The 27,042-nt window shown below is 41.3% G+C and overlaps 1 protein-coding gene across 3 annotated transcripts in view; it reads left to right on the top strand.

The window, feature by feature from the left end:
- The window catches only part of AP3S2 (adaptor related protein complex 3 subunit sigma 2), a 57,765-nt gene that overhangs the window by 23,742 nt on the left and 6,981 nt on the right, over nt 1-27,042 (top strand). Inside the window, exons 4-5 of one of the 3 annotated variants that reach the window (XM_027089376.1) lie at nt 4,045-4,116; nt 17,495-17,632. In XM_027089376.1, coding sequence (XP_026945177.1) covers nt 4,045-4,116; nt 17,495-17,629 — 207 coding nt within the window. In that variant the 3' untranslated portion in view covers nt 17,630-17,632. Of the gene's footprint in view, nt 1-4,044; nt 4,117-17,494; nt 17,776-27,042 lie in introns of those variants that run through there. The other 2 variants (XM_027089375.1, XM_027089373.1) reach the window with 2 other exon arrangements.

A 27,042-nucleotide genomic window follows, 5' to 3' on the forward strand; every position in this document is an offset into this window, starting at 1 on the left:
ATGTGGTATTTTGTTGTGGCAGCCCAAGCAGACTAATACACCAATCTTTTTTTTTTTTTTTTTTTTGCGGTACGTGGGCCTCTCACTGCTGTGGCCTCTCCTGTTGCGGAGCACAGGCTCTGGACGCACAGGCTCAGCGGCCATGGCTCATGGGCCCAGCCGCTCTGCAGCATGTGGGATCTTCCCGGACCAGGACATGAACCTGTGTCCCCTGCATCGGCAGGCGGACTCTCAACCACTGCGCCACCAGGGAAGCCCCTAATACACCAATCTTAATTTCATTGACCCTCTTTAATGAAAACAGCCCCTTGGCACAGTGCTGCTGAGAAATATGGGCTGCTTCTCCTCACGTGTCCTGGCGCTAGGCAGCATCTCCACTTGCTGCTTTGAACAGTGTCAGCTAACCAGAAGCATCCCACAGAATGACTAAATCATTTCCAAGAGAGACCCAGATGGCATAAAATGGATCTGCCATTGCTTTGTTAGTTTTTTTTATTTTTTTTACATTTAGCTCAATATCTTTAAGGTATTTATATATCTGTATTGAGATAGGTACTATATATATATATATTTTTTGCGGTACGTGGGCCTCTCACTGTTGTGGCCTCTCCCGTTGTGGAGCACAGGCTCCGGACACGCAGGCTCAGCGGCCATGGCTCATGGGCCCAGCTGCTCCGCGGCATGTGGGACCTTCCCGGACCGGGACACGAACCTGTGTCCCCTGCATCGGCAGGTCGGCTTTCAACCACTGCACTACCAGGGAAGCCCAGGTACAATATTTTTTACCCCAAAGGATAGCCATTTGTCCTGACACTATTTATTGTCTAGATCATCTTTTTCCCATCAATTTTCCCATCTTTATCAAAAATTGTATTTTCTTGGCATGGGAGGCTCCATGCAAAATGAAGTGCCTCTACTCCCAGACCTACCAGGGCAGGGCAGAGGAGGGGACATCTGCAATAGAGGGAGAGGAAGAGGATTTGGTGGTGCCAACCATTGGAGGCTACATGAATGCTGGCACCCGGTATGGGAGCTACAGATATGGAGGCAACTTGGTGACAGCAGGCTATAGTGACTTTTTCACAGACTGCTACAGCTGTCGTGATTCTGGGTCTTCCTAGAGCATGTAAAAGTATTCCGCACAAAATCAACTTTCTACTTCAATTTTCTCAAACTTCAAAACCCAAAGTGTCTGTGCTGTGTCCCTGTGCTTCACTGGTTTTGTCAACTCTGACTTTTTGGTGAAACTTATCTGAAATTCATAGCCTGTAGAATTTAAGACAATGGCAGTTTTTAATCATGCCTTGTCTTTGAACTTGATCTATTGACATTCACAATAAGTGGAAAACAATTTTCAGAGAATGCATTTTTGCTCAGACTTGCACAGGATTCTAGAACCAGCGTTATTCAGCATTAAGGCAAAAGCCCACCTTTGCTTTTTATGGGAAGTATTACTTTATTTAAGAGACAGATGATGCATTTTAATCTACATCATTTTAATCTACATTACCTTAATTTACAGTAGGTTTTTTTTTTAATGAACTTTGACCTTTTAACAAATTTCCAACTCGTGTTTATGCCTTTGATAGTAATGAAAATGATTTATCCCATCCAGAAAAAAAAATTGTTTTCTTATAAACATGTATATGTTTCAGTATTTTATATTCTGTCCCACTGATCCATACTTTCATTTCTATCTTAGTATTACACTCCTTTAATTACCAAAGCTTTACAATGAATTTTGATACCTAGTAAGACCAGTCATTTCTTATTATCATTGTTTGTCCAAATGTTCTTGGTATTCTTTCACATTTTATTTTCTTAAGAATTTTAGATTTTGTCAGTTTCATGTTTTAAAAAGTCCTCTTGGGAGCTCCCACACTTCTAAGTTCATTTTCTTCCTTTAAAACTATAGAACATGAATTTTAAAAGAACATACATACCCACAAGGACAGAGAGAACAGGAGAGAAGACAGTAGCAAGGAATTGTTTGAAAGAAGGGAAGAGTATGAATGCCTGGTATTCACTTGGCTGGTCCAAGGAGGTCACACCCCAGGCCAGCAGTAGAGAAAGCTGACAGCCAACCTGCTACACACTGTGGAACCCTCAAAAGGCACAAAGCTAGCTGTACAGAGTCTCACTGTGGTGTGGGTGTGGAGTGGTCAAGGAAAGCTGAGAACCAGTTAGATCCCTGAGTCCTTTCTCCAATTCTAGACATAGTCGATGGTACAAGTCGGGGGGATTAAGTGAACATATGCCTTGTGAATGTTGTATACTAACTTTCCAACCCTTTTCCTGCCACTCAGCTCCCAAATTTCTGACAGCTAGTCTTTTACTCTTTAGGCAGGAGATTGTAAAATTCCTCTGGGAAATCTGACCAATCTAAGGAAAATGAAATTTAAAAGCCCAGGGCCGTGGTGGAGGGTAGGATTCCCAGCAAATAGCCATTATTACAGAGCTTCCAATCAGCCTTTAATTCTTATGAATAAAAAACAAGGATAATCAGACATCTGAGGAAAGGCTCTGACATGGAAAATGGAGACTAAAACCAACAGTAAAATTCAACTCATTTTAACAATAAAGCAAACAGCCCCCTATCTCTAAGCCACAGAGAAATAAAGGAAGACAAACAAAAATGGGCTCATAAACAGGAAACACAGAGCAGAATGATCTCTTAAAAATTAAAAACATGAGAGGAAAATGAGACAGAAAAGATAAGAAAATGGGAGGTCGAATACCCCAATATAAACAGCTCCAAAAAAAGAAAGATGAGGAATATGGAAGGGAGGAAATTCTCAACAAAATTATTTGATGAAATTTCCTCAAACTGAAGGACTTGAGTTGCCGGATTCTAAGGGCTCACTGCCCAGTACAGTGACTGAAAACCCATGTTTATGTATGTTATCCTTACAGTGGATTTTCAGTCATTGTTAAAAATGTATAGGGTTATAAATAATGCTATTATGAAATTATTATATGTGTTTTTTGGCATACATTTGTATGCATTTCTTTTGAGTATGTACCTAGGAGTAGAATTGCTGGATCACAGAGTATTAGTAAATAATGTCAAATAGTTTTCCAGAGTGGTTGGAAGTATAGTTTCCATTTATATCAATTTGTACCCAGTCAAAAACAAAAAACTCAAATGTCTATAGGAGAATGGATAAATAAATTCAAGAATGAAATACTATACAGCAGTGAATATGTACAAGATTTTATGACATGCAACAACATGGAAGAATTCACAAACATTGTTGAGTGAAAGAAGCCAAACGAAAAGAGTACATGATGTATGACGCCTTCTATGTAAATTCAAGGACAGGCAAAACTAAACTGTGATGGTAGGAGTCAGGATGGTGGTTACCTTTGGAGAGGATACGGTCTGAGGGGGCATGAAGGGGGCTTCTAGGGAACTGGTAGTGCTCCATTTCAATATTTGGATGGTGGTTACATGATATGCTCATTCTGAAAATTCATTAAGCTATACCCTTATAGCTTAATTATAAAGTATTTATAATATACAAATTATAAATTTGTATATAAATTTTCTGTTTAAATGTTATATTTAAAGTAAATTAAAATCGTAAGCATGTTAATTAAGTTGATTCATGGAAAAGTGTTTTGAAGTTAATGTTCATTGAAATTAGCAGGACAGAGCTATGTTAGCACCATGATAATGAAAAATGTTTTTACATGTATATGTGGAGGCTTGGGGAAAGGACATAGTATTATAAGTAGCTGTTACTTCGTTATTCTTTTATATCAGCTGGCATCTTATAAAGGGGGAAAGAAAGCCTCATGTGTCTGCTGGTTGTATTGCTATACTGAAAACAAGATTGTCCTGTCCTCAATTGTCCCCTTCAAATTGGGATAAGTAGGGTGATCAGCTAGTGCTGGGAGGTTTGCGGTGGGTTTTTTTTTGGGGGGGGGGGGGGGGGTTTGAGATTTATCATAAGGTAAATAGTATCTTGACTGCCCCCTTTACTTTCAGATGTGACATTTATGAAGATGTGACTTGTGTATCTATTTCTCCTTGTTTCCTAGGTTTTTGTGGAGACTCTGGATAAGTGTTTCGAAAATGTTTGTGAATTGGATTTGATCTTCCATATGGATAAGGTAACCTTCTCTCCCAAACCAGGGTTACTAGGAAACTAAGAACTTTGGACATCTCTAGCCATCTGTACACCTTCATGTTCTTTCTTTTGGTTTTTTTACTCTAAGGATAGTCCTAGAACCTAAGTTATTAAACTTAATAACATAAGTTTAATAGTTTTGGGAGTATTTTGCTGAGATTTGTTACCAGTTTTAACACACACAGGATAATTACTGGGCCTATATTATGGTTCATGTTTTCACAGACGGACTTCTTGGTTTAGGGCAATGATGGCTACCAGGCCAATGGTGAGACAAATAGTTTTGTATTGATTTTGAAATGAGTTTCTCAGGCATAGTCCAGTGACAGTGAAGCTTTGAAATAAACACATCATGGTTTTGAACTTAGCTAGTAAAATGTACCCTTTTCCTAAAGAGTAATATAGTGACTAAGACATCAGTAACATAGTTTGAGGTCAGGTGATACTCTGTAGGGAAGCCTGCCAGGCAGAACTGAAGTGGTCCGAAGGACACGTTTTCAGTTTTGTGTTGCTACCATAACTGTGACATGGCTTATGTCCTCATGTGCCAAATTAAATATGGGAGATAGCCAGCAAGGGGATAGGAGCTGCCACATTTATTTTATCCAGCTGGGCACATGCTCTACCCAGTGCTGTTCATTGGTGGAGGTTGGTGCATCTTAGGTTTGCTTGGTCCTGGTTTTTCTTCCACTGATTATTGTCACAATGATCCATGGCCCTTAGAGGGAGATAATGATGTTTAGGAGACTACTACCCATTGCTATGCCGTGATCCTTTATTAATCTGTTTTCATCATGACGAGATAGGTTATTTTTAGATCCATCATTGCCATCTAGAGCACTTTCATTTTCCAGTAGGATCTTCAGTCTCAGTTAACTCTCCCAGGGTTCTCAGATAGCATTTTCTGGGCTAATGCAATGGGTGTTGGAATGGAGTACAGTTTTCTCTCTCAACATGTGGCTTGGCTGTGTGGCTCCCTGAGCAGCTTGGTGCAAGAGAATCACAGAACCCCATTCCTTTTATAGATACTTGACTTGGGGCTCCCTGATAGCCTCACAAGACTTCCGGGACTGACTGATACTTTTGAGGTGGTTACTCTCCCTTTTCATATGAAAGGACTTTAGAAACTTCAGAGACCTCTCAACCTCCTCTTTGCAGGCAATTAGAGTGGTTTTAGGCTTGTCAGTTGTTAAAGGTGCTGCTATCTGGTAATTTCTGTCAAGGAGAGCCATAGCTCTAGTTTCCTTCTGTACTAGTGGGGAAAAAAAGTTAAGACTTAAAGAGACTTGAGAATATGGAGGGAACAGAGGAATGCTTTCTATAGGCCCTATTATTATTTTAAAACAATTTTTTTAAAATTGTGAAATACAAGGTGTTAACCTTGGGGTTAACACCTGGTTTCAAAGTGGATTCCTTTGGGGATGCCACCTGTTGCTTACCAAGCCATTCTCAGCTCATGGATTAAGGGATAGGCTTTGCTTGGGAATTCCCAAGCAAGAGAAGAGGAGGCACAGGTTTCCCATCCTCCCATTGTCACCATGGCAAGGTGTGTCTCTGGTAGGGCCTGTCTCTGGTAGAGTGGCTTCCCGCCCCCTTCTCCCAATGCCCTTTCTTTTTTTTTTTTAAAAGAAACTCTATATTCTTTTTTATTTAAATTTTTTTTTTATTTTTGGCTGCATCGGGTGTTCATTGCTGCACGTGGTCTTTCTCCAGTTGAGGCGAGCAGGGGCTACTCTTCGTTACAGTGTGCGGGCCTCTCATCACGGTGGCCTCTCCCGTTGAGGAGCACGGGCTCCAGGCACGCGGGCTTCAGTAGTTGTGGCGCATGGGCTTAGTTGCTCTGTGGCACGTGGGATCCTCCCAGACCAGGGCTCGAACCCGTGTCCCCTGCATTGGCAGGCAGACTCCCAACCACTGCACCACCAGGGAAGCCCTGCCCTCTGTATTTATCAGACAACTGCAGGAGCAGACTTACCAGTGAGGAGATAGACAAACTGCCTGGATACCAGGTAGTCTGTTATTTGGGTGCCAGCTGTCTCTAGAAGTTGTCTCAGAATGCCAGATGCCTAACACCTGAAAACTTGGGGGGCCTATAGGATGATACACCTGGAGGAGGCAGTTGCGGGTCCTCTGGGAAGTTGAGCTTGGTCCTGTGCAATTTAGGGTCAACTTGTAAGTTACACATGCGCACATGCACACACACGCACACCTGTTGGGATTTTGATTGGAATTGCATTGAATCTATAAAACATTTCAGGAGAATTTACACTTTTACAATATCAAGTTTTATCCATGTTATGGTATAGCCATTTCTTCAGGCCTTCTTTGAGGTTTCTCAGTGAACTTTTACAATTTTTCCCATAGAGGTTTTACATATCTTTTATTAAATTTATTCCTAGATACCTGTTTTTTTATGTAATGATGTTTTAAATATTCATTTTCTGTTTATTGTTGCTATATAATATATCCATCACTTTATTTCTGCAAGTTGATGTTGAATTCAGAGATTGTGTTAAACACTTACTAATTCTGATATTTTATCTGTAAACATTTTGCCCATTTCTTTTCAATCCTGTAGCTTTCTTTCTGTTTCTTGCTTTACTGACTAGGAACTCCAGTGTAATGCTGAATAGAAGTGGTGATAGTGGGCATCTCATTTTGTTCATAATTTCAAAGCGAAGTCTTCATCTTGTCAGTATTTGCTGTATATATAGTATTTGAAGTATAGCAAGTTTTTGGGTAAATATTCTTTATCAAGTTAAAGGAAGTTTCTTCTTTTTCTAGTTGCGAAGAGTTTTTAGTCATGAAAGGGTGTTAAAATGTATCAAAAGCTTTTTTTCCATCTCCTGGGGTAATCATGATTTTTTGCCTTATCATTCTAATATTGTTCTTTAAATATTTGTGAGGATACCTGCTAAAGCAGTAAAGTAATTCCAGTCCCAACTATTTTATTGCACGTGTCTTTTAAAGGAAATAAAAGGCCATAAAAATATTGTTCTTTCTCATATGTCTTATCTTCAGGTGAGTTCTATGAAGTGTTTTGCTGCTGCTGCACATTTCTTTTACAGTTTATAGAACTGTTTATTTTTAGTTGCTCTATGACGTCAGGAAATTGCTGTCCATATCTCCTAAGGTTTTTGAAAAGTGATGATGCAAGGACCAAATCTCACTGTACTCGGCTGTAGAATGTCTAAAGGTGTCTTCCAACAGGGGACTTTCTTTCAGTGGGATTTCAAGCTTACCTTTGCCCTCGTGTAGAGCAGTTGCTAATTCAGGCATATCTTCTATTGATAGTAGAAAATGGTCTTTTACTCATATAGGCAAAGGACCAGTCATAATACAGGAGGAATGTCACCTTGAACACAGTCCTTCTTAATTAGTCTCCACCTTAAGTCAGGAATTCCCATCAGGCGGTTACACTCTGCGTTGGGTTGTCATGGATAGCTGCCCCATTCCCCTAAGCAGTTGTGGCTGGAGTAGCAGGCCTGTGTAAGGTCCAGAAATGACTCAATTCCTGCTGCCCTGGCAATTTTTTTCTAATCTTGAGATTTCTTTCTCAGCTTCTAAATTATTTTTGTCAATGTCCTCTTTTTATTACCGCTGCTCTCTTCACCTCTTCACTCACCCTTTCTTCCTGTCTTAAAGGAAGGTTTATTCCATTCCATTTCTGGAACTAAGTCCTCTTCCTATCTCTCCCTAATATGCAGCATAATCTCGGTTCTTCAACTCGTCTCCGAGGTGTCTTTATTTGCTCCTTCTCCTATAACTACAAATTTCGCCAGATTGTCCCAATCTCTTACAGAATACAGCTCTCCCCATGCTTCTAGTGCTCCTTTTAACTGTCGTTTCATTTCCATTTCATTTAAGGTAAACCTCCTCATGTGTGAGTGATTTATACCCAGTCTTGCATTTCTACTTCGTCTGTTCCTTTTCTGGAGCCTATAGCCTGGTTTTCACTTCTACCCCAAATTCACTGATTATTTCCTAATTCTATTTGCCAATCTTCACCTTCTTTAGTGTTTCCGCAGTATTTGATGCCGTTGATCATTCCATGAAGCACTGCCTTAATCCTTTTCCTACCTTTGTTTCTGTCACATAGAACCCTCCTGGTTCTCTTATTCTCGTCCCACCTTCTACCAGTAAATTATGATGTCAGTCATCTCTCACTTCACTCTTTTCCCTGTCCTGCTTCTATCTTAGATCTCATCTGTTTCTCATACTTAAACTATTATCCACTTAGGTAGTTCGTGAATTGGTATTTCTAGTCCTGATGTGTGGCCTGAGTCTTATTTTTCCCAACTGCTCAAAGACATTTCTTTCTCATTTCATTCTAGTATCTTGTTTCTTCTTGCCACTTCTTATCCGTAGCCAGATTCAGCACGTGTCTCCTGAAAACTGTTTCTTCCCTTAGCTTCCCTTTTCCGGTGGTGCTACCAGTATTCTGTGTCATGTACACGCAAAACCTTTCCTCCTTCTTCCTTGCCCCCAACAGCCAGTCAGTCACTAAAACCTGTGCTTCTTTCCATAGAGTCCTTCTTATATCTTGTGTTTAGATTCACTAGTTATTGACATTGGTCACACTTGCTTTTATATCTCTCTAGATACATACTTTTTTCCTGAACCATTTGAGAGTTAGTTGCAGACATCATAACTTTTCAACCCTAAATACTTCAGCAGACCTCTCCTAAGAACAAAGACATTGTCTTATATAATATGTTGTGCATAATTCTCTAATATACTTAATTACAGCATAATTAATTATTAACCACAACATAACATTCAGGAAATTTAACATTAATATATACTGTTATCCAATATATAGTTCATATTTAATTTTCCCCATTTGACCCAGTAATGTCCTTTATATATATATAAATTTTATAATCCTAGTTTCAATTATGAGTCAAGGAGAGCCACTGTCTTCATTTATGGTGTCTCTTGATTTCAGTTGTGTCTGTTGGGTTTTCTAACCTTGTTTTCTCTTCATTCTTGTTGATCCTGCACACTGGAATTAGATTCATTTTCCAAAGCACCCTTTAGACTAGGTCCCTTGATCACAGACCTGTTTTGGTCCCCCATTATCAAGCTTTGACCCCCTGGCCAGGCATTCAATGCTGTTCACAGTTTGTCCCTATTCTGTCTTGTCCTCACTTACCATTATTTCTAGCCAGATACCTTCTGCTCTAGCCAGAGTGGACCAGTCTTCATCTCTTTGTAATTCGTGCTTCAGAGCCTCTGCCTGAATTGCCTTTCAACATCTCTTTGTAATCCAGTCTGTCATTCAAGCTCAGCTCAAATCCTACCACCCTAAAACTTGTCCTGGTTACCCTGGCCTGTCATCTCTGTGGACAATATGTAGTGCTATTTCTGACCTTATGTACCTTAGTTTATGTGAGTTTGTATGTTTTCCCTACTTGACTAGACCGTTCTTTTCTTTGTGTTTGCCCTTGTCTCCCTCCCTGGATCTAGCATGGCCCCTTTTACTGAGTGAGCTGTCTACAGGTGAGTGTCACTAAAGAGTTCTCATGTCTCTAGCCTCATAAGCTTCTTCATGATTTAAAATGCTGCAGGTTGGAATAAAGTTTGATTTCATAGGCTCTGGCATAGTCCTCAACTCTCCAGACTGTGCCATTTGGAGCTTATCTTGCCTGGGGCAGTTGGTTCCCTTCTGTTTTCAGAAATCCCCCAAACACAGCTCAATTTCATGGCTGAGGTGGGTATTGGTGTTGATTTTGGTGAATTGAGTTTTGTTCAAAGACAGTCACGTGAGTAGCCTAACATTCTGTTCTACCAGTGCCTCAACAGCAAAGCTGGATTTGGAACTCAATTGGGCTTTCAAGATTTGGTCATCAGAGTCATGGTTTAGTGCCTGTGTCAAGGGAATTCATCCAGCCTTTTTATAGATTTCAGTCTGCAATGGGCTGTCTCAGGAGATTTGGAACGTATGCTTTGGGGCAGGTCTGAGCCCAAGAAACCCTGTAGTATGGAATTTAAATCTCTGCTAAGTATAAGCTGCTGAAATGGGAAAATGCTGAGGGCTCAAAATTGAAATGAACTGTTGAGACCTAAGATGAAAGGATCATAAATAAATGATGGTGCTTGTTAAGTGTCCCTTCTGGGAACAGAGGTTGTGATAAGAAAGCTCATTAATGCCCTCCACACCCCAGTGATGTTTGAAGCAGATACCCTGATTTCTGTTTCAGAGAATGGAGGAAGAGTAAAGGACACACGTTTTGTGTGTTTTTAGTGAGGAGGGAGGAGCTGTTTGGGCCTAAAAGAACAAGACATTCTGTTTGAGTTTTAGTTCTTGTGAAAGGTGATAGTTGGCATGTCTAACCGTCTCTGGCTACCTGTGTTTCTCTCTGAATGCTCCCGAGAAAGTGGAGGGGAGCCGAGGCCTGCCTTTTATCCCATCGCATTCCAAGCCCTTCTCTGCTGAGACTTGAGAAGAATTTTGTAGCAGAATATTTTTCAGAGGCCAGTATCTTATTCCCTCAGGACAGCTCAGAGATTAGCAATAATGATTTCTTAAATTTCTAACATTGCTATACTTTGTTTTAAAAAAAGGAAAGAAAAGCTCAGACTGCTCCAAACTATACGTAATATCTGCTACAGTATACACTCTCACTTTCCTTTGCGCTTGAACTTTGCACTGCTTCAATGTACAGTCTCATTGATTGCCACTTGAAATTACAGAGAACCTTTTTGGTTTGTTTAATCGTTCCTTATTACTGGTTTAGGGTATTAGGATGATACTGTACACAGAACAGCAAAATTTGACCTTTAGAGCTGTTTGTTATCCGGCCTTTTCAATAAAACCTAGTGTTTGTCAAGACTGTAGTGATAGCAAAGCTTATTACCAATGATGTTACTTGGTTGTGTTGCAGATAAAACAAATTGTGTATCACCTGGATTGCTGATGTGTAGGTGCCCTAAAAGGCTGGAATTGAGATTCACTTCTTGCTATTATTATTTATGATGCAAAAGAGGATTGGCCTGCTCTGAGATAAAAAACAGAATTTCTTGATCCCCAATTGAAAACCCTTTGCCAGACTTGGTGTTTGTATCAATCTAGGTAGACTAGGTAATAACATAACTCCAAATTTTCAGTAGCAGAAAGGTTAATTTCTCACTCAGGCTGTGTGGCCGTGGTGTGTGTCTGCTAACTATAGTCACTCGGGGGTCCAGGCTGATGGAAATCTTCATCAACGTGTACTTTTCCACCTGGGCGCTTAAAGTGTGTTGGCTCTTAAAGTGACGCATCCATTGCACTCACATTTCATTGGCCAAAAGCAAGTCACATGCTCTCACTTAAAGGCCTAGGAAAGTGCAGTCCTACGGTGTGCCCAAGATGGGGGAGAACCTGAAATAGTTTTGAATATTACTAATGACTACCACAGTTTTGTTTTGTTTTGTTTTCATTTATTTTCTTAGAGGCAAAACAAATCCGACGTATGCTTCAGTATCAATTTATAGGTGGAAACTTAGAAATTTTAGTATCAGAAAAATCGAGGAACACTTGTAAAAAGGAAACATGATTGAATCTTAGGAAAAGGCATCTCATGTAGCAGCTTTTCAGTTTCTCTAATGAAATACTTGGCATTTATGTCTTATATGCTTCCCATATGAATTTAAGGTGGTTTACAAAATTAAAATTCCCTAATAGAATAAATTGCTTCCATATCTGAGAGGCAGGTTCCTCTCTCCTTACAGAGGCTTCCAGTTACCTATCCTTACCTTGATGGCTTTCTGACCTTGGTAAAGTACTGATGTCTGTTGAGAATGTTTTTGTCTTTTTTTCTGTGATTATCAAATAGCAAACATTTATTAATGAGGAGGCCACTGTGTTAGATATGGAGATACAAAGATGGAAAAGACAAATATTCTGTCCTCAAGAGGTTCATGGTGCAACTATAAAGATGGGTCACATAGAGACATTCCTGGGTCTTGGACTAAAGCAACATTTTTGGAGAAGGAGCCTTAAGTTGAATGCAGTTTTTTAGGAGGCATGTTGTTATATGAGGGAGCTCTCATTTTGTACTACTTTTTATAGCAGTGATCACAAGCACTGCATTTAGTCAAATATATATAGTATATCTGCATATTGTACTTCATAAAACTAAAATGTATATACATTATTTATACAGAATAACATAGTGCCTAATCGTGAGCTCTTTATTTAATGATATTTAATCAGAGGTAGAGAAAGAAGAATGGAACTTTAAAGAAATAGCTGTTTCTGGGGCAAGTCTCTGAAATGGAGGAGGGGCAGGATAGATGGTGGCCCATCTATAGCTTTTGCCTGAGAGCCTAGGTCCTAGATATGGAGCATGTTGGGCAGCAGGTGTGACGGCCCCAAGTCAGGTAGCTGGAGAAAACCATTAGCAACTTGAGGTAGAAGATCACTGCCAAGTGAGAAGAGCAGTGAGGTCTGTATGAATTCCTGAGTAGAATACAGTTAGCCCTCTGGATCTGAAGGTTCCACATCTGCAGATTCAGCAAACCTCAGACTGAAAATACTTGGGGGATAAAAATATTCCAGAAAGTTCTAAAAAGCAAAACTTGAATTTGCCATGCTGCCAACTATTTATATAGCGTTCACATTGTATTTGTAACTATTTATGTAACATTTACATTGTATTAAGTATTATAAGTAATCTAGAGATGATTGAAAGTATATGGGAAGATGTACGTAGGTTATATGCAGATACTGTGCCGTTTTATATAAGGGGCTTAAGCATTCACGGGTTTCAGTATTTGGTGGCAGGGTCCTGGAATCAGCCCCCAACAGATACCATGGGTGGACTGTAATCATTCAAGGGGAGGGTAATCATAGAAAGGGAAATTAATGTTGATTGGGCAGCTGCCAAGTGCCGGGCATTGTGCTAGGTACTTTAAGCCCAGTCATCTTTAATACAGTAGATAGTAACATCCCTGTGTAACAGATCAGCAGGCTGAGGCTTAAAGTGCCTAAAACTTAAACAAACAAACAAACCAAAAAAAACACAAAACATGTTCTTTCCACTATACTACAGAATTTGAGAATTTAAATGCATGAATATTATAATAAATATGATATGTAAAAATTTACAAAATTTGTTGACTTCTGATTCCAAAACCAGAATTCCAGGAGACCACACAGTAGGAACAAAGGCTAAAGGTATGACAGGGGGTAGGGAGGAATGGGAACATTAGGGGTGAAGGCCACCGGAGATTGGGAACTTTGCATAAACTGCCGCTAGACAAAGGGTCTGCCAGCTGAGGCATTAGTGGCATTTTGGGCAGTGCAGTTGTTCGTTGAACTGTGGATATCCCTGACCCCCTCTACTAAATGCTAGTAGGTCCTCTGCCTGATACATTTCCAAATGCCCTCTGGGGTGGGAGCAGTGCTATCCTAGATGAAGAGCACTGAGTTAGAGTAGGGTGTGTGTATGGGATTAGGCCGAGAGAAGTTTGAAGAAGTAGATAATGGTCAGACTGTGGAGAACCTTGTCCTCTGTTTCTAAGTCCAATGTACACTCCCCAGTGCCCTTTTCACCAAGCAGTTTTGATACTTCCTTATTCTTAAAGCATTCTTTGTTTCTAGTTTTAGGTTTTATCTACCTTTCTGGCCATTTCATCTGGCATTTTGAGCTTCTTACCTCTTAAATGATCCCTCTTCTCTTTTCTTTTGGACACTCTTTTCTTAGGAAATCTCACACAATCCCATGACTTCAGTTATCTTTCTGCTAGTGATTCCTAAAGTACAATCCGAACTCACTTCACTTCAAACTCAGTTATGTCCAAAACTGAATCTCTATCCCCCTGTATTTCCAGACTGACAGTTCTGGAAAGGTTTTAGGAAAACTTCTTGGCATTCCCCTCACTGCCCATAGACTGAAATAGATATACTTGTCTTGTTTCCACCCGAGCACCTTCAATTACTTTTGCCGTGACATTTAACACAGTGTGTTGTTTTTGCTTATTTGCCTGTTTAAGAGCACACACTCCAGAGCCTGCATGTCTCGGCTTGATTCCCGGCTCTGCCGCTTAAGAACCATATGGCTTGTGCCTTAGGAATTTATGTGTGGACAGGAAATCGTGATAGCACCTAGCTTATATGGTGGATTTGAGCATTAAATATATGGAAAGTGCTTAGGACATAGTAAATATTTATTTCATTCTTTTGTTTGTTTACCCCCCCGCCACCTCCAGATACTGTTAAGGTAAGGATCAGACTGTCTCGCTCACTACTGTATTTCCAGATATTAGCACAATACTTGGCACATACTGGTTATTCATTGTTGAATTCATTTGTCCATCTACTACCAGCGAAATAGTTAATCAAAAATTCCTTTCTTCATGAATCTTATATCTACTAGAGGGAGACAAAATAAAATAAATGTTAGGTGGTAATAAGTGCAGGAGAGAAAATAAAGCAGGTTGAGGGGTGGGTAGGTATGGCTTGATATTTTATATAGGGTGCTTAGGAAACGCATCCCTGATAAGATGGCATTTGAGCAAAAACCAGAAGAAAGTAAGAGAAGAGAGAGATAGATTCTTCCCTGGAGAAGAACATTCCAGGTAAATGGAACAAGTCCAAAGGCCTTGGGGCTGGTATAGCCGAATGGAAGTGAGAAAGCGGGGGGAATAATAGGAGATGAGGTAGGGATGGGGAAAGAGGAGCGGAAAAGTCATCACTGCCTCTGGAGAGGGGAGCTAGGTAAGTGTGGGGACTAACTTTTCAAAAATGTTGTACCATGTGCATATACATATATAGCCTCTTTATCACCCTGGGTCTTCTAGGTCCAGTGCACTAAAGAAAGAGTACAGCCCTCTCTTAATGTAAGCTTTATACAGTAAACAGTTTAAATTGCTGTCTCCTGCTCTGAGGCAAAGTCTGAGCTTGAAGCTAGATAAGTTGTAGATTGTCTACACATTATCCCTTCACCTTAGCCTAGGAACTGTGATTAACTCCGGAGTACAAGTGGGAGGGCCAAGGGAGTGTGTGCACAGTAGTGGTAATGGCCCAGAGTACACCTCAGGACACATTTATGAGTCTGAAAGCACATCCATCTAGATTGGGGAAAACAATTTGCTACATTGACATCTTGGTCATTGATGAATCTTTGTGGCCTTATCTGCTTATGACCCCAAGAATTAAGGTCCATATTCTGTAGAGAACAAGTTGCTCCATCTGTTTCTGAAGTTAGCCAGGTCTGTACCGTGAGACATTTTTAGCAGGTTAGGGCAGAGGGATGCCCAGACCCATCCGCCTGCAGTTGAACTCCTGATAGCACTGAAGGGAAGTCATCCTGTCAAAGCCTGGAGTTGAGCACTTCCTGTTTTTTTGCCCAGTCACTATAAAGTGCATCCCTTTAGATTTTCAGAATCAATATATCTGAATTTACCCTAGAAGAATCATGTTAATGTTGTTTAGAAACCTCAGGGAAGGAATGGAAGGTTCCTTGCTGACTGGGCCTGACCCCCTTGGGCTTTAAGACTGCTGCTTCTTTTCCTACCTACAGAATGAGAGAAATGGGCACATTCCACACAGGTCTGTCCCTGGCACCCTGCTGGCTTTCTCTTTTTACATTCATCCTTGGGCACTCGTCTGCTTTGATACAGATGGGCGACAGATCTACATCTCATTCTGACCCAGGCTAAAGGCTTGTGTTTATGGGAGTGTACAGCACCTTTCCATCTGGATGACCTGCCATCACTTCCAACTTAGTGTACACCAAACCGCTCATTGTCTCCTACTTTCCTCACCTCCTCTCTTGCCTACCCCTCACCCACTTACCCACTCAGCTGTGGTCTTCTCTTCTTAACTTTCCTTATTCTGTCAGCGATATCATCTTTCTTCAAGGCATGAAATCTCGGATGTGTACTTCGCTTTCTATTTCCAAGTGGTCGCAAAATGGTATTGGTTCTTCTTTCAGGGTCCGCTTCAGTCCCACCTCTGCCTTTCCTTCTCTTTTCCTTTCCCCTTTCCTTTCCTTTTCCTTCCTGGGTAACTAATATATCAGCTCTAGGTAACTACAGCAGCTATATCCAGTATTTCTCCCAACCTTTTTCACTCAGTCTAATCTTCCATAGAAAACATTTCTCCCATTTTCCCTTCAGTCTACATTCTTCCTTCTGACCTCAAAGGATCTCTGGATTGTGGATCCTCTTGTCCCTCAGGCTGTCTCTGCTTTGGAACGGAGACCCCTCAGGCCAATCAGACAGTCTTCCTCTGTTTTTCATACATACCTTGTCAATTCCCACTTCTTTGCCTTTGCCTATGCCTTGTCTCCACCCTGAAATACCCTCATCTTCTCCCTAACAAGCTTTCAAGATTTCAGCACCCAGCTCAAGTTTTACATTTGATGAAGTCTTCTCTGAACTCCAGTATTGTAGGTCTCCAAGTTATTTGTCTTCTTACTCTTGCTTTAAAGTTTTTATTCCTAATTGTTTCCAATAGGTTTTAAACTCTTGGAATAGTGTCACTATGTAATAGTTTGTTAGTTATCTGAACAGTACAGGGCACTCAAATATAGTTGGTAGGTTAATTGTTGCAGTTGATTGGTTGTCCAAATTTTGTGTGGTTTTTAAATTTTTTTAATTCTCAAAGCACTTTTCAGATATAATGTCTGATTAACACAGCTAGAGGCCTTTTTTTTTTTTTTTTTTTTGCCGTATGCGGGCCTCTCACTGTTGTGGCCTCTCCCGTTGTGGAGCGCAGGCTCAGCGGCCATGGCTCACGGGCCCAGCCGCTCCGCGGCATGTGGGATCTTCCTGGACCGGAGCACGAACCCGTGTCCCCTGCATCGGCAGGCAGGCGGACTCTCAACCACTGCGCCACCAGGGAAGCCCTAGAGGCCTATTTTTAAAAACTAGATTCTAATTAGACCTCAACTTTCAAGGTTATGAGCTGTGTACACCCACTAGTTTCAGGGCATACATCAGTCTATCACTTAGCTTTGCCTTTGCTCCCTTGGGAGATAACATCTGGGTGGACTCAGGAGGAGCCCTGTGTTCCTTGAGTGGGATTCTGCCTGAAGTGGCTTCATGGGTTCTGGCTCTACTAGATTCTAACTTTGTGACTTAGGCATCCCTCCTAAAGACCTCCTTGTGCCTCAGTTTCTTCAGTTGTAAAACAGGGATGATACCATATTTAATTGATTCTTAGACTCCCTTTTTTGGTAATATTTATAACTTTACATATCAAATCCAGATTTGTCTTACAGTCAATGGCATTTCACAGTTTAATTAGCATTTCAACATTTTCCTTTTTAGTGATACATAAAATAATGGTGTGATTTATAATCAAAGAGTCTTGGCATCTACCATTCACGGTTATTTTTTTATTTTTTTTTATTTTTATTTTTTTTTTGCAGTATGCGGGCCTCTCACCGCTGTGGCCCCTCCCACTGCGGAGCACAGGCTCTGGACGCGCAGGCTCAGCGGCCTTGGCTCACGGGCCCAGCCGCTCCGCGGCATGCATTCACGGTTATTTTGAGGATTGGAGTTAATGGGTAACTGCTTAGCTCAATAAATGATGATTTTTGTCTTTATTTTTACTTTTTTCCTACAGTTCTCTCTGCCTTCAATATTACCCCCTTAACTTCACCCTTTACACACCTGCCTAATGACATATTAAAAGTGTGTTTTTGACTAACTCCCTCGTTTGAATTTTTCAGTGGCTCTGTATCCCCCCATAGCAGTGATTCTTCTTCTTCTTTTTTTTTTTTTCTTTTTTGCGGTACGCGGGCCTCTCACTGTTGTGGCCTCTCCCGTTGCGGAGCACAGGCTCCGGACGCGCAGGCTCAGCGGCCATGGCTCACGGGCCCAGCCGCTCTGCGGCATGTGGGATCTTCCCAGACCAGGGCACGAACCCGTGTCCCCTGCATCGGCAGGCGGACTCTCAACCACTGCGCCACCAGGGAAGCCCTATTTCCTGCATCATTTTATTTTATCTTTAAATAGGTATGTCAGGTAAGAACTCTTGTTCTCCCCATTTTACAGATGGAGAAACTGAGCTTTAGAGCTAGGATGCCTCAGTTTCTCCAAAGTCTCACAACTAGTAAGTGGCAGAGACAGAATTCAGACCCTGGACTCTGATTTCAGAGCCTGCACTCTCCACACAGCTATACTCCCTTAGTGTCCTCTCCTGCTTTAGCATACTCAATGTGGTAAGAATGTATTAAGCTCATGTTTTGTTAACAGATAACCAGCCAGAGAGAGGATAAAATTCAAGAGAACAAAGCTTGGACCATTTTCTTTACAAAGTGTTGTGCTTAGCATTTGGGACCAATATTGCAAACAGGCAGGAAATGAGGGAGGATGAAACAGTAGACAAAAAAGAAAGTCCTGCTAGAACATTTTTAAAAAATTACTTCACAGAGAACTCTGACTCATTATAGGAATTTTTTTTTTTAAGGAAGGAGTAAAATGCAATGAGTATACTTGGCTACAGTCAACAATACATACTCAAGAGCACAAAACAGGACTTCCCTGGTGGCGCAGTGGTTAAGAATCTGCCTGCCAATGCAGGGGACATGGGTTTGAGCCCTGGTCTTGGAGGATCCCACATGCCACGGAGCATGTCCATGCACCACAACTGAGCCTGTGCTCTAGAGCCCGTGAGCCACAACTGCTGAGCCCGTGTGCCACAACTACTGAATCCTGTGCGCCTAGAGCCCATGCTCCGCAACAAGAGAAGCCACCACAATGAGAAGCCCACACACCACAACGAAGAGTAGCCCCCGCTCGCCGCAACTAGAGAAAGCCCACACGCAGCAACAAAGACCCAATGCAGCCAAAAATAAATAAATAAATAAATTTATTTTTTAAAAGAGCACAAAACATAAAACCAGCAAGTGAGTAATCCTTTTTAAAGAAGAAGAATTATTCGGAGAGCATAAAGAATAGTTTTTTGTTTTGTTTTGTTTGGAGACTTTACCATGATTTTTTTCTTTTTTCTTTTTTAATTTTATTTATTTTTTGGCTACATTGGGTCTTCGTTGCTGTGCACGGGCTTTCTCTAGTTGTAGCAAGTGGGGGCTACTCTTCATTGCGGTGCGTGGGCTTCTCATTGCAAAGGCTTCTCTTGTTGCAGAGCATGGGCCCTAGGCACGTGGGCTTCAGTAGTTGCAGCATGTGGGCTCAGTAGTTGCAGCGTGCAAGCTCTAGGGCACACGGGCTTCAGTAGTTGTGGTGTGCAGGCTCAGTAGTTGAGGTGTGTGGGCTCTAGGGCTCAGGCTCAGTAGTTGTGGCGCATGGCCTTGGTTGCTCCACGGCATGTGGGATCTGCCTGGACCAGGGATAAAACCCATGTCCCCTGCATTGTCAAGCAGATTCTTAACCACTGCACCACCAGGGAATTCCCTGAAGAATAGTTAATGAGTTACTGAGTGATTTGCCATTTCCCTTGCCTGGATAGCTTCTCTTCCATTTACTGGTTAGTTTAAGGCCCAGCCTTGTCTAAAATTCCACAGCATTTTGTACTTGGGTCACAGTCTTCCTTTTATTATAGTTAATTCCATGCATGTTTTATCTTCCCTCCTTGACTAAGCCCTTTGAGGCCAGGGTCCAAATCTTATCTTCATTTCTTCCTTCCGGCTTTAACATTCTGTGATGTTAAGCATATTTAAAGACAGCTATTGATGGGACTTTGCTGGTAGTCCAGTGGTTATGATTCAGCACTTCCAGTGCAGGGGTCACGGGTTCTGTCCCTGGTCAGGGAGCTAAAATCCACATGCCGTGCTGCGCGGCCAAGGAAATATTAAAAAAAATAAAAATAAAATAAAAATAGACATTGTTACAGATCACATTCTTTTAGTGAAAATGAGTGAATACTTGAACGTAATACATTATCTTGTTTGTGGGGGTACAGTGGGCTCACATATAGTATATACAGATTCATCTCTAACCATTTGGCAAGAAGAAAGAGAATTAAATTCTAAATACAGAATGATTCTGTCCACAATTCTACTCCCTTAGTCTGTGCCTGGAATGAGTGTGAGAGGGAAGATTTGAATCCGCTCTTCTTTGCCTCTCCTCTCATGTGCCTGTCATGTGCCTCCCATGAGCATCTTACTGTGTTTAGAGTGATTTTAATCCTTAAAGATACAATACAGATTTTCAATCTGTGTGGTCCCTAAACAACAAGCCAGCCACTTTATCTAGTACTTAACTGAGGACAAAAAAAAGTAATCAAGAGGAAAGACTAGCCAGGTTGGACTGCATTGGTGATTTAAGGGATTTTGGCTATGCATAGTTTCCATCTTACTTGGTGACTTTAGAACTTAAACCTTATATAAGATGAGATTCCACTATTTTCTCATTTTTTCATTGTGTGATCATGTGAGTGAAAGAGAAAGACAGAAAATCAAGGGCTAGGGATTGGGTCTTATGGAATTTCATGACAAGACGTCTGGAGAAAACTGTGGAAAACGCCTAGTCTAAAAACCAAGGAAGGTCATGAAAGTGGTTCAGGAGACACTAATAGCAAGGAAAAGAGAAAAACAGAACTTTACAAAGCAGATTGCTTTCTTTGCCTGCTCTCTTTACTTTAGCAGAGCATACCAGGTTTCTGGAAGGCATTTTTATGCCCTCTTCCCCTTTTCATTTCTTTCTAAAATGGGTAATATGGGAACTAGAGACTTACTTTGGAAAAAATGACTCTCAGATGATTTTCTCTTCCCCTATCAGTACTGAGTCCACTTGGAGCATCCTCCTATCCTTTGGCCTATTAATAGCCACCACACCCTCTAGCATAGACAAAGAGATGATGCATACCCCATCCCACCAAGAATCTCTTCCCTCCTTATTCTCTGGAGGCCTTTCCTCGGAACTGATGAAACCAACCAAGCTTTTTGACTTGGGGTAGAAAAAGTTATTAGCACTTAGATTTTATATAGTAGACTAGATATTTTATTAGTGATTAACAGTTCTTTTTTAAAACTTGAATGTTGCAATATTGGCATCCTCCTGTTCCAGTACAAGCACTGTGACCATGCTCTTTTGTATTTGATGAGCATTTTATTGTCTTCTCTGTGGTAATAGTTGTTTTTTTTTTTTTTTTTGCGGTATGTGGGCCTCTCACTGCTGTGGCCTCTCCCGCTGCGGAGCGCAGGCTCAGCGGCCATGGCTCACGGGCCCAGCAGCTCCGCGGCATGTGGGATCTTCCCGGACCGGGGCACGAACCTGTGTCCCCTGCATCGGCAGGCGGACTCTCAACCACTGCGCCACCAGGGAAGCCCCGTAATAGTTGTTTTAAGAAAGATATGAGGGACTTCCCTGGTGGCGCAGTGGTTAAGAATCTGCCTGCCAATTCAGGGGACACGGGTTCGAGCCCTGGTCCGGGAAGATCCCACATGCTACGGAGCAATGAAGCCCATATGCCACAACTACTGAGCCTGCACTCTAGAGCCACGAGCCGCAACTACTGAGCCCGTGTGCCACAACTACTGAAGCCCGCGTGCCTAGAGTCTGCTCTGCAACAAGAGAAGCCACCACAGTGAGAAGCCCGCACACTGCAACCAAGAGTAGCCCCCACTCGCCACAACTAGAAAAAAAAAAAAAAAGCCCGTGCACAACAATGAAGACCCAACGCAGCCAAATAAAAATAAAAAATAAAAATAATAAAAATAAAAAAAGATATGAGAGTATGGATACGAAGTGGGGATGTGAGCCCTTGTCTTGTGTGATACAGCAGGCTTTCATCCTCCAATGCAGAATACCTGGAGAGGGATTGATCTAGTTTAGAGATTTCTGTGGATATGATTGAGCTTGGAGTGTGGTGAGTGTTGACATGTCACTATCCTTTCTGCCCGTGGAGTTCCGCTAGATGGGTTCCTGCCATCCCAATATAGAACTGCATTTTACTATAGAAACAGTATTATTCATGGTACTTAGTTGTAGATGCAGGGGTGCTTTATGGTATCACATTCTAGGTAACATGGATTTGAGTCAGCTTTTGTGTCCTGCTTGCATGAGAACCTTATTTATTATAAATATAGAAAAATACACTGTAACTTTAATATTTAAAAATAAACTTTTGGAACATAGCCAGCAATGTCTGGAGACTGTATTTTTACTGGAGGAAAAAGAGTGATGTTTGTTATCTTCAGGCTCCAGGTCAGTTTGCTTTTAGTGATTGCTGGAGGACAGAGGGAACGAAAAGTGCCCAGTGAACTGAGAAGGTATCTTGAGACTGAAAGACAAGACAGGCAGCTCTATATAATCGATGGATCAGTTTATTATAGGGTAATTCACTCACAGGGTGGGATCAGGCAGTGATCTGGAAGCATTTGCAGCTACACTCCACACTGCCGAGGGGCCCTTGGGACAGTTTCATAGTTAACCTAGTGTAGGGGGGTATGTGCTTGGAAATGGGACATGCATTCCTAAGTCAAGATTTATGAATGGGTTACTAGTCTCATGGGTAACCAGGTATATGTCAGCAAAGGTCTTCATCGTTGTTTGGGAACTAACAGAGCATAGAGGCCACCTGGTCAGAATGATTATTAAACAATATCTATTACATACCAATCCCCTGACAACAGAGAAGTGATTACTGCACAGTACAGTCCCGGGTAGGATCAGCAGAAGGACAGGAGGAACTGTATGTGCCCAAGATGGCATCAGTTATGCTAACAGCCATAGACAGTGATGGCTTCTGTTGACCTGGGATTGGATTCAGAACTTTTTTATCTTCAGTGAGAAACATAACCAAGGATGAACTTTTGAAGATCCTGGAATCCTCTATTCTTGGACAGGTTTGTTGAAACTGACTTGTCTCCACTCCCTGTAGTTCCAGAGCTGTGTCCCTAAGGAGCACCTCTGTCCTTGAAGTGACACTTTTATTTTCCCTTTTAGACTGTATCAATCCTGACACGAAACGAGCAAGCTCATTTTAACCCACTTTTATCTGTGGAGGTTAACTCTTGTGTCCCAGGCAGTTAGAGTGTTCTTCTCAGTGCCAGAATGGGAAGCCAGGCCAACTCAAAAGGCCTGTGTCTCCTCAAAATCAGAACTTGTGAACCAGATGAGCCTCTTTCATCCATGCAGCCAGATTTATGAAGTACCGCTGTGCTTGGCACTGGAGACCCAGAGAAGAATATGACATAGATTTTGCCTTCAAGGAAAATCATGGTGGAGGAGAAGAACAGACAAGTGAAAAATATGACAGTGCACTGAATTGAGTGCCTCAGGAGAGAGGCATACTAGGCACAGCAGTCTCACTGAGAAGAGGGTGATTATCTTAGCCTAGAGAGGTCCTTAGTCTTTCTTGAATTTACTCGGCCCAAGTCTTAAGTATTCATCACCTCAAATCTTGGAAGAATGGTTTTGCAGTCTCTGATTTTTACAGAACTGCTTAACAGGATCAGCATGAAGAATGGTAGAAGGTAGTGAGGGTTAGTATTAGCAATTCTCAGCAGAGTCATCAGCATTACAAGCCCTTGTTCAATTAGAGAAGTGCTTTCTTTCCATCAGGAAGTCCCAGCAGGTTAAACAGTCATTTAACTCTCTCCTTCGATGCTTCCCAGTGTTATTTTCACCTTTCTGTGCATTTTCACAGTGGAACTGCTTACCAAGCCTTTGTTGGCACAGAACCTCTGATTCAAGCTCTTCAGAACAGGAGAGTCACACCTTCCAGGAGTCCCAAAGCTGTACCTAAGCTCTATTGAATGCTCAACATGCACCAGATTTATTCTTATTTCATCTGTTAGTAAACTGGGTCACAGGAACACTTCCTGAGGGAGCCCAGGGTACAAACTTATAGGTCTCTATCCTGATCAGGACATTTCATATTGCCTCTAGGGAATGAGATGGGGAAGGTCTCAAACAGTTAGCTTATACTGACAGAAAAGAATACAGGGGCCACATTGGATGCCCAGTGGATCCAGTTATAGAAGCAAGTACCTTCAACAGAGGGAGGATGATGTGACAGCTTCCTGGAAAAGAAAAATGAAGGAGACGGATGTCCAGATGTGTGGGGAGGAGAGAATAGTCTCGATAGCAGGTTAGACTGCCTTCAGAGGAATAGACATCTTGACTGGTAATCATTCCTACTTTTTGACTGTTTTGAGGGTTGTTGTTTTTCTCTTTAATTAATTTACTTTTTAAATTTTGGCTGCTCCAGGTCTTAGTTGCGGCATGTGGGATCTTTCTTGTGGCATGCGGACTTCTTAGTTGTGGCATGCATGTGGGATCTAATTCCCCGATCAGGGATCGAATCCAGGCCCCCTGCATTGGGAGTGCAGAGTTTTACCCACTGGACCACCAGGGAAGTCCCTTTAAGGGGTTTTAAGAGACAGAATTATAAATACCAACTTTTACTCATTAAAGTGTGGCCATAAATTTATGTATCTTGATCTTGTAAAACACAGTTTCCAACCAGCATTTTACCTGTTAACATTTCAGATTCATCACCCAAAGTATTTCCTCTGTTGCCTTCCCCTCACATCAAGATAACCTATTTGTTTATTAGGGTTATCTTAATCTTTTTATTCAGATTAAACTCTTCCCTGTTGTGATTACTCTTGGGTCAAATTACCAGGGGATTTGCCAGGAACTAAGAAATCAGTAGCACTTTTGTTTAAACACTTCTGAATGAATTTTGCTAGAGAGCTATGAATTACTATTACTTGATAATTGATATTTGTTCAGTGCACACTGCGTTAAGCTGGGTTTAGGGCTCTTGAGGACCTTTACCTCTTTGCTATCTTCTGTTCTTGTGGTTTTTATTGCTACCTACATGACTCAGGTTTCAGATTTCTTTTTCCCCCATATCAGTTGGTTTGTTGGTTTGATCCTTTAACCCTCAGTGTTCTCTGAGGTACTTACCTACATTTCTGCTAGCATCCTTAAGATCAGTCCATCAGTCAGCTCCTGTCATTTAACAGAACCATTCTTTGTGATCTCTTTTTTCTAGGTTTTTTTTTTTTTTTTTTTTTTTCCGGTACGCGGGCCTGTCACTGTTGTGGTCTCTCCCGTTGCGGAGCACAGGCTCAGCGGCCATGGCTCACGGGCCCAGCCGCTCCGCGGCATGTGGGATCCTCCTGGACCAGGGCACGAGCCCGTGTCCTCTGCATCGGCAGGCAGACTCTCAACCACTGCGCCACCAGGGAAGCCCTTTTTTCTAGTTTTTTAAGTACATGAGTTTGGTATTGATTCTTGGCTGCCTTCTCCCCACACTCATGCTTGGCAACCTCCAGCTTTCTCAAGGCCCCTCTATCTCCACTCAAAGAAATGTCACCCATCTTACATGGTCCACTTCATAGTCAGTGGAAGGAAGTCTTCACTGACTTGTCAGGTTAACATGGGCAGCTGGTGAGCTAATCCCTAGTTGCTCATCCTTTGCTCATTTACACTGCACGAGTCACTGTGCTTACCAAAGGTCAGTTGTGATTGTTTCAGACCTGTTGATGCTAGTTATATTGGTATTGTAAATAAGTAACTTAATTAATAATATACAGCTAAACCATGAGTGAGGAAAGAGACTTGTTCTATGAAAACTTAACTTGCTTTGGAAAGGCAAAGTAACTTGCATTGGAAAGGCAAGTTACTTAAAAAAGGAAATGAAGTTGAATGAGGTTTGGACAGGATAACTGTAGGAGACTAGAGGTGGAGGACTCTTAAAATCTAGAAAAATTCTGTGCTTCCTGTTTCACAGGAGTCTGAGTTCTCCCTCTCCTTTAGAGAAACTGGAAATTGTGGATGATACATTATGAGTGAATTTTATACAAGAAAAAAGGCATAGATCTCTAGCTAGCAGAAAAGATCTTTTGGGCTCTACATCAAAAATTTGATGGCTCTCAAGGTAGTGTTTATAGCAGATGATTATGGGCTTGGACATTGGGGAAAAAGTCACAATAAAAGTCAAAATAACTTATCTTTATTACATGAGTTGTCGGTTTTAAATGCTATCCATTGAGGGTAAGGAAAACAGTGTTATTATTCTGCCTCCCTCTTTTTTTCCCCCGTCTTCCTAATTTTTGGCTAGCTGTAGCTTTCTACATTGTCAAAACATATAGCATGGGCATTCTGTTGTCACTCTAATCCCATTTGTCTTAGTCCTACCATTAAGGGGATTCAGTGCTAACCGCCAGTCTTTCTGCCACGATTTTTCCAGTCACCTCTTGGTTAGCAGAAGTGTTTTCTTCTGTAGATTCCTCAAAAAAGACTCATGGGAACAATATTTCCTATTCTGTTACTCTTGATTGACAGTCACCTAGGTGTAAAATTCTTGGGTTACCCTTTGTCTCCTTGGGAAGTTTTGTAAGTATTGCTCCTTTTTCTGCTAGCATTGAATTTTACCGTTGAAATTTTCAAGATTTTGTCCCTCTTTTAAGTGATTTGATCTTTTTGCCTGGTTGCAGAAATTGAGAAATCTTACCTTCAAAGTCTATCTTGGCACTGACTGTTCTGGGTCAGTTTTTCCCTGCGATACAATGTGCCCTTTCAAGAACATCTTGAATTATATTTTTACATCATCTTTATGAACTGAGTCTTTACATATTTGTTCTGTTTCTATGTTGCAGTTTTCTTTTTTGCATATGTTATATCTCCTTTGCTGTCTTCTGTAACTCATTTTCTCCTTATTCCTTTTAATTCTTTTTTCATTTCATTTTAGTTGCTTTTTAAAAATTTCTCCCCTTTTTGTTCCTCCCTATATTTTCAGCAGTCTCTCCTGCCTTTTCTTCCTTCAGTTTCATCTTCTTTTCTGTATGTTTTTTCCCTTCCACTTATGTCTTCTCTTCTTCTTGTCTCCCTGCCTCTCCCACTTCTGCTTTGAGCTCTTGCTTCATAGTTTTTTTTTTTTTCAGTTTTGTAAAGTATTTTATTACATTTTATCTGCTGTATCACAGCATTTTTCTGGTGTGTAGTCTTAGTCTTCCCTTTGGGTTTCCTGTTTCTTTCCTAATTTTTTTCTTGT

This window comes from Aethalodelphis obliquidens, unplaced genomic scaffold (genome assembly GCF_003676395.1).
Source record: "Aethalodelphis obliquidens isolate GAN/ISIS:26980383/991018 unplaced genomic scaffold, ASM367639v1 scaffold65, whole genome shotgun sequence".
NCBI classification, from domain to species: Eukaryota; Metazoa; Chordata; class Mammalia; order Artiodactyla; family Delphinidae; genus Aethalodelphis; species Aethalodelphis obliquidens.